The sequence below is a fragment of the Sitodiplosis mosellana genome, unplaced genomic scaffold, assembly GCF_009176505.1.
Source record: "Sitodiplosis mosellana isolate CC-2019 unplaced genomic scaffold, AAFC_SMos_1.0 Smas_scaffold_1, whole genome shotgun sequence".
Classification (NCBI taxonomy): Eukaryota; Metazoa; Arthropoda; class Insecta; order Diptera; family Cecidomyiidae; genus Sitodiplosis; species Sitodiplosis mosellana.
In genome coordinates, this window is record NW_022595244.1 from 15,886,996 (window position 1) to 15,898,476 (window position 11,481).

At 34.1% G+C, this 11,481-nt stretch overlaps 3 protein-coding genes, 1 long non-coding RNA gene and 1 pseudogene across 4 annotated transcripts; all 5 read left to right on the plus strand.

Annotated features, from left to right (window-relative positions):
* Positions 1–32: 32 nt before the first annotated feature.
* Positions 33–2,383, plus strand: LOC129580376 (uncharacterized; annotated as a pseudogene).
* On the plus strand, positions 571–992 carry LOC129568174 (uncharacterized). Its single transcript, XR_008687915.1, has 3 exons — positions 571–688; positions 783–893; positions 967–992. It is a non-coding gene; the product is annotated as an uncharacterized LOC129568174 (long non-coding RNA).
* A 2,467-nt stretch (positions 2,384–4,850) lies between the features above and the next one.
* On the plus strand, positions 4,851–6,153 carry LOC129580378 (uncharacterized). Its single transcript, XM_055470724.1, has 5 exons — positions 4,851–5,072; positions 5,145–5,276; positions 5,358–5,713; positions 5,770–5,880; positions 5,957–6,153. Exons 1-5 carry the CDS (start codon positions 4,905–4,907, stop codon positions 6,093–6,095), a joined length of 906 nt encoding a protein of 301 aa, XP_055326699.1. The 5' UTR covers positions 4,851–4,904; the 3' UTR covers positions 6,096–6,153.
* A 599-nt stretch (positions 6,154–6,752) lies between these two features.
* LOC129565762 (prenylated Rab acceptor protein 1) lies at positions 6,753–8,288 on the plus strand. The gene is made up of 4 exons (XM_055440979.1): positions 6,753–7,119; positions 7,219–7,419; positions 7,510–7,703; positions 7,796–8,288. The coding sequence occupies exons 1-4, from the start codon at positions 7,037–7,039 to the stop codon at positions 7,897–7,899; spliced, it is 582 nt and encodes a 193-aa protein (XP_055296954.1). The 5' UTR covers positions 6,753–7,036; the 3' UTR covers positions 7,900–8,288.
* A 514-nt stretch (positions 8,289–8,802) lies between these two features.
* Positions 8,803–11,278, plus strand: LOC129565747 (juvenile hormone esterase-like). Its single transcript, XM_055440955.1, has 7 exons — positions 8,803–9,145; positions 9,222–9,945; positions 10,021–10,118; positions 10,184–10,479; positions 10,546–10,644; positions 10,708–10,827; positions 10,907–11,278. The coding sequence occupies exons 1-7, from the start codon at positions 8,918–8,920 to the stop codon at positions 11,106–11,108; spliced, it is 1,767 nt and encodes a 588-aa protein (XP_055296930.1). The 5' UTR covers positions 8,803–8,917; the 3' UTR covers positions 11,109–11,278.
* Positions 11,279–11,481: the final 203 nt, after the last annotated feature.

An 11,481-nucleotide genomic window follows, 5' to 3' on the forward strand; every position in this document is an offset into this window, starting at 1 on the left:
TTGAAATTTGAAGCTGAAAATCGATCGTAATAATGATTTTTGACATGAATCAAATTGTTTGCTTGTGTTTAATATGGCTGATAAAAATCGTGACGGTTTCAAGTTGTGAACACGACAGCTGTGCAATCGACGAAGCAAACATTCGCAAAGAACGTGCACTTTTGTTTCCACCATCGAGCACAATCGGTGTAGGAGACTTGTTGAATTATTTCCCCCTTTTTTTTCAAACAGAAAAAAATAATATTTTGTAAAAATTATTGTGACATTTAGATTCTCGCCGCAATTGCCATTCCATTGGATGATCGCAAGAATGTGTTTCTTTCGTACAATTTCGAAGCAAATTATAATAGCCCATTTCAAGGCTCAGATTATATACCTGGCCCTTTGGATCGTGTATGATTTTTTAAATTTAATTCTCGCGAATTTTCCTCACTTGAATTTCAAGTGATTGAATTAAAAAAACTTATGGAATTATTTCATTGTAGTTACAATTGGTGCGCTCATTTGGTTCTGAAGCAACCAGTTCAAAACCGACAACTGAAAAAACAGATCGAAACGAAAGTAGTATTGAAAGTGACAAATCAGACGAGCTACCTACAGCAAGTGAAACATCGGTGTCATCGAAAACAAAAAGGAGTTTAATAAATCGGAGAAATATCTACAAAACCATCGAAAGGAAATTGAATGCGTTAGTATCCAGTTGACGTTTTTTTTTCGTTTATAATTAAATTATTTTTTTTTATTTTGAACATATTTCATCAAGTTTTTGCATTTTTTTTCAGTGCTGGTTACAACGGCCATGATTGCTTGCTGCGCGCAATATGTGAAGCGTCCGAAATTCCACTTGGTTTACATAACGGCGTTCTTGGTGACATAATGCATATCATATTCACGTAAATTTTTGAAGAAAAATTCCACAATTCTAAAGGTTGACATCTTCTCAAGTCATGACTCTTCTCTTTTTAGGCCGTCATCATCAGCTAATGAGAATATTCTCTACGACTTTTACGATGCTGAAATTCACGGAACGATAAATATGTGCAAACACTATAGCAAAAATTGTCCAAAAAGTATATTCGATTGGATCAGTTTATTTGAACAACGATGATAATAAAGTTACAACTTATAATCTCTCACGTTTTTCTTTTCATTCCTACCATTCCGATTTTGTTTGTGTAAATAAATCGTTTTAGAGCCTAAGTTTCATTGAAAATACACAGATACCGCCTTTTGTTGTTACTTTTTTCGTGGAATTTATCCATTTCAGAGTTGTCAAAGAGAACTGTTAAACGATTTAATTGATCAAAAAGAGTTTTAAGACTTGAGTTTACTGAAGTTGTTAATCATAGAGTTGAATCTCTTTAGGCCATTTTATTGACAGTTAACCGTTTCAGCGCGTCACATGTAAAACGTTTCGATTTGGTTTTCAAATGAATTTAGTAGTGATTCTCAGTTTGTTGTATATATTTTTAGCACTTAAATGCGATGCAGAACCTCCATCAAAGATCGAATCACACACAAAAAGCGAGATTTTATTGCGCAAACCTCGTCGAATATCTTATTATCCGTATCAATCAGGTTTTGGGGCAAGTTTTTCACTCAATATTGTATTCAGAAGCATTTAAATTTATTACAAAATCACTTTTAGTTGGCAGTTGCAGCAGCATACCCACTGGATAATGGTCGAGCTGATGTTTTCCTCTCATTTTGCTTTGCCATTGCAATAGGAGTACCGGAATATGATACACCCGATGGAATTGATCCATCTCCATTCAAAACGGTAAGATATTAATCGTTTGCGTGTTTTCAAGAGCAATTACTAAAAAATAAAACATTCCATTCAAGATCTACGAAGACACTTTGGATGCTTCGAAAAAGCGTCAAATACGGAATACAAATTTAACACGACGAAAGTTTTATCGAATTTTCGTCGACCATTTGAAAGAGTAAGGGGACTCATATGATCACAATTCGATTGATTTTTACAATTTGTGGCGTTTATTTCAATTTCGCTTTCAATTTTGTTCAACAGACACGGATATAGTGCAAATAATTGCCTTTTAAAAGCAATTTGTGAAGCCGCTCAGTATCAATTCGGAAGTAGAAATGGTGTGCTTGGTGATTTAGTCCACATTTTATTCACGTAAGATTATTATTTTTTACGTAATTATTCCAAAAATTGCTTGAAATTTATTGTAATTCATTGGTACCATGATTCAGTCCAACCACATCAAGAGACGAACGCCTGCCAAAGAGATTCTACGAAGCAGAAACAAATGGTCACAAGAATTTATGTGATGAAATATATGGTTCGAAATGCCCGGTTTCAATATTTGATCTGATTACTGTTATAAAATAAGATGTAATTGTACACAGAAATTAAAAATGGCAAATAAAATCTACTGTTGACCAAAAATTCGACTTTTCATCTACACCGAAAAATATATTGTTCTCTGCACAAAAATCCAAATGAAATAACCAAGCGTCACGTTTGAATGTTGTACCACAAGCGTTAGGCAAGTGCTAATTAAAGCCACAAACCACATCAAGTTTGATGGCCAATAAAAATGGCGTTCAGAAAATTTCGATTGATGAATACTAATTACATGTTTTAAGTCAGTGCCTGGTACGCTGGCCAATACGCATATTCGTATGGATCAATTCGAATTTTTTTCAAATTCAGTTCTCTTTTGTGAGAAGTTGTCGTCATAAGTCGCAATTCCATTCGCTAAAAAAGTATTTTCCACTTCTGTCGATATATTTTCATAGACGAAATGGTTCGGAATGAAGTCACTGTTGCAATATCATTGTTAATTATCGTGGGAACACCAATGATTGCAACATCACCAAAACACTCTCGATCAAAGCGATTCACTTCGTATTCTCCCTACAACACAGGCATCGCAGTGAGTTTTTTCTATTTTGACTTTGATGTCAATCAAACATTCACAAAATTTCATGATTTTATTGGATAGTTGGCCGTTGCGGTATCGGTTCCAGTTGACAATGGGCGAGGCGATATATTTGTATCTATATGCATTGAATCGAATTATAATAAACCAACATTTCCACCATTATCACCAGAACCCTTCCAAACGGTATCACACCATTTTGATTATTATCATACAGTCATGTAAATTTAATTAGGACCGGCATTGAAATTTCAAACTATGATTCTTCCACGATTTTTCATACAAAAAATGCTATAAAGTTTAGTTTGGTCTGTAACTTTTCGAATTTGTTAAGAAATTTGAAATCTATTAAATGGTAATGTGGAAAAAATGTATTTCAATTAAATACGACCATCGGTGGAGTGAATTTTGTCAAACAAATGATAAATTTTCCGATTTTTCGAAAAAATTTGTCATTTTTTGTATGGAAGGTCTTAATTATTTTTCCCGCAGTTTTTGGGCAATTTCATCAATAAATGATATCCATTACCGAAAATAATGAAATTGATAGTCTAGTCCATTTATAAAAACTTCAAATATTCTCATAAACATTATTTCATGAATATTTTTTTGTAAAATAACAGAATTAATGGGAAAAAAACTGAAATTTCAATGCCGGTCCTAATTAAATTTCCATGACTGTAAATTCAATAAATAGTGATAATCAAATCGAACATAAGCAGATGTTATTGATGACATGTCATCATTATTATTACCATTTTATCAACATTGAAGATTTATGGTGACACAGTGGATAATAGAAAATTGAAAGACGCAGATTTCGATGATTATACTCATGGCGAAACCACGACTAAATCTTCAACAGAGCAAAAAGATGGGAGTAAAAAAGAGGGAACTTTCAAAAAATTACTCGATGCCATGACGAGAAGGAAATTCTTCAAGTTACTTGAACATAAACTGAAAAGGTATGGTTTCATTTTGGAAATAAACATAGAATTTGCACAAATTGGATGCATGAGTTTAAGAATGCTTTAGAAGAAATTACTAAAATTATCATGGTTCAACTAATGATTATGGAACAACAATGATTCAATTAATTCTCTACAGATACGGTTTCGATGGTAAATCATGCCTTTTGAAAGCGATTTGTGATACTGCCCAATACTCATACGGCCAATATAATGGAGTACTCGGTGATATTGTTCACATATTATTTACGTAAGTTTTTTTTATAGCAAATTTGATCTCGAAAAAACAAAGAGAAAAAAGTGAAATGTGTCAAATTTCATAGGCCATCCACGTCGGAAAATGAACAATTGCCTCGTGCCTATTATGAAGCGCAGCAACACGGTAATTCAGGGAGATGCAATGCAATTTATGGCAAAAAGTGTCCAATCGGAATATTCGATTACATATCACTCACTTGAATTGATTGACCATCCTTAATTTATACCAATAAACAAACTTTGAATAAGAGCAAACGTGATTTTTTTTGTTTAAAAACTGTCATTATTTTTTCCAAGATATTAATTTTTTTCAAAGAATATTCATGTCAGATTAAAATCCAATTCCTTTCAAACAGTTAAACAAATATGTCTTTCATAGTTTGAATATAAAACTCACGCGTGCGTGACCAAATTCCAATATACCCATGAAAATTAAATGAGAATTTCTTCAAATTCAACATCAAATTAAATATTCTTCGTATGGGCCATGTCCCAGAATCCGGAAATGGTAGAACATAACGAATGACCGAAAAGAGATAAGTGCTAAGTAAATCTGGAAAAAAAAATCTGAGCAGCCAAAGCACTAATTAGCTACTGACTTACTTTTCTCCGAGTTTAACAGATTCCATCAATTCTTCATAAATAATTTGTTGAAGTTGTTCTGATTTATTTAACGTTAGTCAGTCGTTCAAATCGAATTGACCGAAGTGCATGTTGTCAGTTAACTAGTTCATTCTTCTCATTTATCAGTAATTCCGCTTCAAAGATGAAGATTCTCCGAATTGTTTCTGTTTTAATCATATGTGCTATTAAAACGGTGCTTTCTATACCAAATTCAAAAGTAATTCGTAAATCAGCCAGAAAAGCTGCTCAAAAACGTTCTAAAAGATACACCGTTCTGTATCCATGGATTCCATTCAATACTTGCATTGCAGTATGTATACCGTATGCACATTGATGTTGAATATAAATTAAATTTCCGTTATTTTGGTCACTTGAATTTCAGTTTGCTGTTGTACTCGCCATTCCGCTGCAATTGAAAGGTCGCAATGTTTATATGTCGTATAATTTCGAAACCAGTTTCTACATGCCATACTTTGATAGGACTCAAGGTCTTGTGCCATTACCATTTGCTACAGTAAGTTTGATTATTTATGAAAATATTTTCCATAAATTGGATTTTAATAAAATTTCAACGAAAAAAACTCAATGTGTTTAGATTGATGCACCAGCTGTAAACCAGGGTACAATTTTATTCTATGCAAATGGAGGTGAAGTACGTGAACTAAATGGTGATGAAGATGTTGTGAATGAACCGAGTCAAAATGAAACTCTTAGTGTAAAAACCAAATCACCGGTCAATTCAACCAATTCTACGGAAGCGGAAGATCCAATAACTGACGATAGTGTGTCTTTCAAAAAATCCAACTCCACGACAAATTCAACTGGGAAAAATCAGAAATCAAAGCAATCGAAAAAAAAGCCAAAACAGAAGAAGAGAGTAAACCGTGAGATTCTGTCAACGCTGCTGTCGCGCAAAAAACTTTACAAAATTCTCGAACATAAATTGGAGATGTAAGTAGGAAGTCAAATATAATTAATAAAATCTTATTAATTGATATCGATTTTAGGGCTGGGTTCAATGGAGAAGAGTGTGTGTTGAAAACGATATGTGAGACATCCGATAATCCGTTTGCCGAACACAATGGAGTTTTGGGTGATATATTGCACGTAATTTTTACGTAAGTTTTAACCAATTATTCGAAAGTTAAAAGCGAAACAAAAATGATTCAAGTGAAATTGTAAATATTTCAACAGGCCCACAACATCGAGAGACGAGAAATTGCCGCAGCAATATTATGATGCAATTGAAGATGGTAAATCTGGACGCTGTCGATATTACAATACATTATGCCCGAAGGGAATATTGGATTTCATTACAAAAACAATGCAATAAAATGAACGCAGAACAGAAAAAGAACAACCACAAAAAAATCCATTTTCTCTTAACGCACAAATCATGCATGTCTCAATTTACTGTTACTCAATGTGTGATGTGTACTGTAGCACAGAACCCTCGATTAGATGAAACAGAGAAAAAACAGCAATAAAGCCAATAAGAAAGCAGTTGCGACCGTCATTTTTGTTTTTTTTTTTCCTTGCCTCTCACACTTCACCTCATTCTCCGAGCAGTTGCCGAGTATTTGAACAGCCGTAATGAATTTTAGAAAATGCGGTCCCTAAAATAAGCAATCAAACACACATAACGTATAGCTCTTTACTGCAAGCATCTACTGTGTGTCGGCTCTCTCTCGTTCTTTCTTTTTCACTTCCAATCTCTTGTGCTTGCCGCTCTCTATCCCATTCACAATATACTACATGCATTGTGCACGTTTATTTTTATGTAAATCGCATATCAACTGAAACAATACAAACCACTCAAACGCTGTTGCTTGCATTCAACATGTTCCGTTTCACAGTTCAATGGTGTGAGTGCAGTGTAGACCTAAATGTGTGCTTGTAGATGCGGCAACAGAGCTCAACAATATATACATATGCATTATGGACTTGCCATAGTCGAAAAAGAATTTGACACATGAGCTGTCAATTCGTTTAACATCAGTTCGTGTATAACACACGCGCAGCAACGACAATTTTTCCACACAGTACACTTTTGTATGCAGTGAAATGACAGCTAGACATATCCAATTTATACAATATAAACAAAGCGAATAGACGTAGCTTGTCTACTAATTTCACAATAATTTTTGTTTTGTTCATTTCAAGTGTGTTTTTATCGAAAAAGTGCCTAGAAAATTTCCATTTCGATCAAAATCAAAGTAATCGTCGAAATTGTCTACGTTGTAAACGAATCACAGCGAATAGAACACATCAAAAATGGTTGTGAATGTCGAAATACCAGAAGTTAGTGGAAATATGACAGAAACCACACCACCACCACAAAAATTCAGCTTCTCCACGTAAACAAATCAAATCCAATTGATGGCATTTTATTACTAAGTGAAATTTTATTGAATTAATTTTTATTGCGTTTTTTGTTTGTTTTTGTTTTTGTCTAGATTGACAACGAAAATCCCACGATTCAATGAAATCTGGTCATTTATTCGGCAAAATTTGCGACCATGGTCCGAATTCTTCAATTTCAACAATTTCAAATCGATTGGAAACTTTCAGCGATTGTCCAGCCGATTCTTGCGAAACTGCAATTATTTCCTCATGAATTATTTGGCTGTTAGCTTTGTGCTGGTTCTCTACTGTTTGTACGTGAACACTGAATAATTTGATAAGCATTTTCGAAACGAGTGACTGATAACGATTTTCAAATTATGTTTTTTATTTCATACACACAGAATAACATCGCCGTTGATTTTACTTGTAATTGGAGGTTTGATGTATGCCAGCTATCGAGTCCGACAAATTCAAGGCCCAGTCGTTCTTTTCGGCAAATTATTCAGCGTCAATCAATTGTGCATCGCATTGAATATAGCTGGAATACCGATTTTGTACTGGTTTGGCGCTGGAAATATCATGTTTTGGGTCGTGGGTAAGGCGTCGTTCACACTTTGAATAGGCTAAATGTCTCGTTTCCACGTTAGATATACTAAAAGTAACCCGATTCTTCTTCTTCTTTTTCAGGTGCTTCAACATTGGTTGTCGCATTGCATGCCTCATTCTATAATATTGATGCTATTGTGACTGAAGAGTTTGACGCGTTCCTTGCCGATTCAGAAACCGTTTAAATATCACGAAGCCTTGTTTTTGGAATCATAATTTATTGGTGCTGATTAGCTTCCTTTGTTCATTGATATCATAGTTATCAATTATTTTTGATGATAAATTTAATTCCATGCAATTTGGAGTAAAAACATATCAATTTTTCTAACACCAGTCAAATTAATAACGATACTAACCTATATTTAGATTACAACCTCTGTAGTTTTAGTTATCTGAGGCATTCTTATGATTTAATTGATAATCTCCAAATGTAATGTAATGTAAGAGAACTAAACGAAATGAAACAAATTGGTCGAAATTGAATGAGATATGTTGATTGTGTTTGTTCGTTGGTTCGAATGTAAATATATGAATTTTAATAAAGAAAAATGAAATGTTTCCAGAAGAAGAAAAACACAACTGTTCTGATATAGAGATTTTTTATATGGTGCAAATCCTAATGAAATGCTTTTGAAATTGTTAATCGACACAATTTGGCCACACAACAGCATTCTACAATACAATCTACATAAGTGATTGTGTCTATTGTTTGATAATTTTAATGAGAAATGTTCGATAACTCACATCTATTTTTATTCGCGATAAGTTATGATGTGAAATCAACACAAACACCTCTGTATTTTGATCATACACATGGAAGTACTGGACAAAACCAAATCAAAATGACAAATAGATTGTCTCTCATGATTACAATTAAAAATACAACAAAACTGATCAATAGAAAAAAATTATTGTGATGAAAATATTTTTAAAAAGTAAAACGATAAGTTGTTTCGATTTCATGATTGCGCAATTTTATGCTATAAAAACACAAACAAAAATAATATAAAAAAAACTTGTATTAAAGCTGTGATTATTATTGACATTTTTATCATCTGTCCAAACACATTAAAGCATTTTCAATTGATAAAAAACGCCGAAAAAAGAAGAAAAAGAAGGACCGTATAAAAGCGCTGTTGGAATTTTACTGTTCAATAGATTAAGTTAAACCTTCGTCAAGTGTAGAAAAGGAACCAAACAGAGATGCCGAAAATAAATTCAGTGATAATACTGCATTTACTGGTCTGTCTAGCCAGTAGTTTATTTGCACAAGTGCCACATAGAGCTAGCGAATTAGACTGCCCAGTGATAGAAACCAAACTCGGAAATATTGCTGGCATTCGACAACAAACTGTGCTCGGAAACAGTAGCTTTTGTTCTTATCGTGGAATTCGATATGCTGTAGCGCCGGTTGGAAAGCTTCGATTTAAGGTTTTATTTCATTTTTTTTTCTGTTTCTTCCATTTTGCTTGTTAGTTTAACAAGAGAGAATCGAATTTATTTTCAGGCACCAATACCATCGGGATCATGGGAAGGGACGTATAATGCAACTGAATATGGATCAGCCTGCATGCAGTTCAACGCTTATTCCACAAAATCTGAAGATTGTTTGTTTCTCAATGTATTTGTCCCAGAACCGTCGATATGTAGCAGTTCACGTGACATCGCTGTCATCGTATTCATTCATGGTGGAGGCTTTGTAGCAGGAGCAGCTTATGACGACACGATTGGTCCTCATCTACTTTTGAATAAGTGTGTGATTCTAGTCACCTTACATTATCGCCTCGCCGTTTTCGGTTTCCTACCGTTGGCCCTGCCTGAATACTCTGGTAATATGGGTTTAAAAGATCAGCAATTGGCTCTGGAATGGATCAATCAGCATATTTCAGCGTTTGGCGGAAATCCAAAACAGGTCACACTTATGGGACAAAGTGCAGGCGGAGCATCAGTTAGTTTCCAAAGACTAAATCCAAAATCAAGAAGTTACTTCAAACGGGCATACGTTATGAGCAGCTCTGCACTGTCTTATTACGCTCTGTCAGAAAGCAACAATAAAACCGATTTAGTGATGGAACTTGCTAAAAACCAGAATATCGCCATAGAGAACTCTGATCAATTGATCAAGTACCTACAAACAGTCGACGCCAATTATCTTCTTAGTCACACATTCCAAAAAAATATTGGAAATTACGACTTGATTTTTGATGTACCATGGCAACCATGCGTTGAACGTGAGTAAATGAACAAAAAAATGCTTGAGTAAGACCGATAATTTCTTTTTGAGAAACAAAAACACTCTATTGCAGCCAAAACAACCTCCGACCCATTCATATCAGAACATCCGGAAACTTTATTATCAAAACCAGTGAACTTTCCACCTACTGTCTATACATATACGAGTTTGGTAATTTGGTTTTTTAATCAGGAACTTATATTCGATATTAAACCACATTATTTACGATTCTTTAGGAATCCATATCGTTTGCATATGATAAAATCGCCAATCCGGAAAAAATAAGCTACTTGGATACGAATTTTAAATTCACTTTGCCTTTCCATGGCCTTGATCAAGAGGCTTGTAAAGAAGAACTTGCACCCATTTTCACCAAAATTCGACGATTCTATTTTGGCCATGCCAAGATCAATGCATCACAAATTCTTCCTTTCATTCAACTAATTAGCTCAACAGATTTTTCATATTCTATTCAGAAGGAAGTGGCTATTCAAGCGCTTTCCAGATCGGAAGCCAAATTAAGAGTTCTCAGGTTTGATTTTATTTGAGAATTGAAACAAATTTTCACCGATAATTATTAGTTAAAATTTGATTGCAGAGTGAACCTCAGAACACTATTAAGTCTAAGTTTGAATCAACCTGGAGTCGCTGCATTGGCTGCTACTTCTCACGCTGATGACATTTGCAGTTACTTTTGGTGTGCATTAGTGTTATTTACTCTTTATAATTTAGTTTCATACTACAATTATTTGTTCCATAGGTGTGGGTCTTTGTCACATATTTATAAAGAAATAGAAGCAGAGGAGACTCTTTTGCAGCAAGCCACAGTAAGAACGAGTAAAATATTGAGAGAGATCTTGATCAATTTTGCCATCACTGGGTATGTGTGAGCTTCTCGTGTGTTGGTTAAATTGGAGTGTTTTTAACTGAAGTTTCATTTGGAATGAATTTTATCAAAGGAATCCTGTATCAGAAACGGCTTCATTCTACTCATTTCCACCGGTGAACTCGAAACCGTTGACCGATTTGCCATTTACTGAGCTATTGAGCGTTAACACATTGGCTTCTGGAAGCAATCCAGACCACGAAGAATTCAAATTTTGGTGGTCAATCAATGAGAAAGTGGATAAAATCAAGAAGATGTCTTGCAACCAGAACTGATTGGGATGTCGTTCAATTTCCGGTTAAATTTAACGTGATACAATGTAATTTGGAAAAATTGGATCAAATCAAGAAGTATTGTGACTTTGAAGTAAAATATTGACAATTTATCTAAAAAATTATCAGAAATGTCTATAAAATACAAGAAATTCACTCTAAAACAACTTTAATGATGATTTTTAAACACACAAGAGCCAAATTTGTTTTTAAAAAAATCTATTTTTCACATTTTTCTGTACCTCGGTAAAATGAACAACGTTGCGAAACCAATTTTTTCGTAATTTTTTTCAAAAACGTCCGACACTTTGAAAAAACATTATTTGCTACTTTGGGGATCGATAGTTTATGGTTTTCGGGTATGAAGCAGTTACTA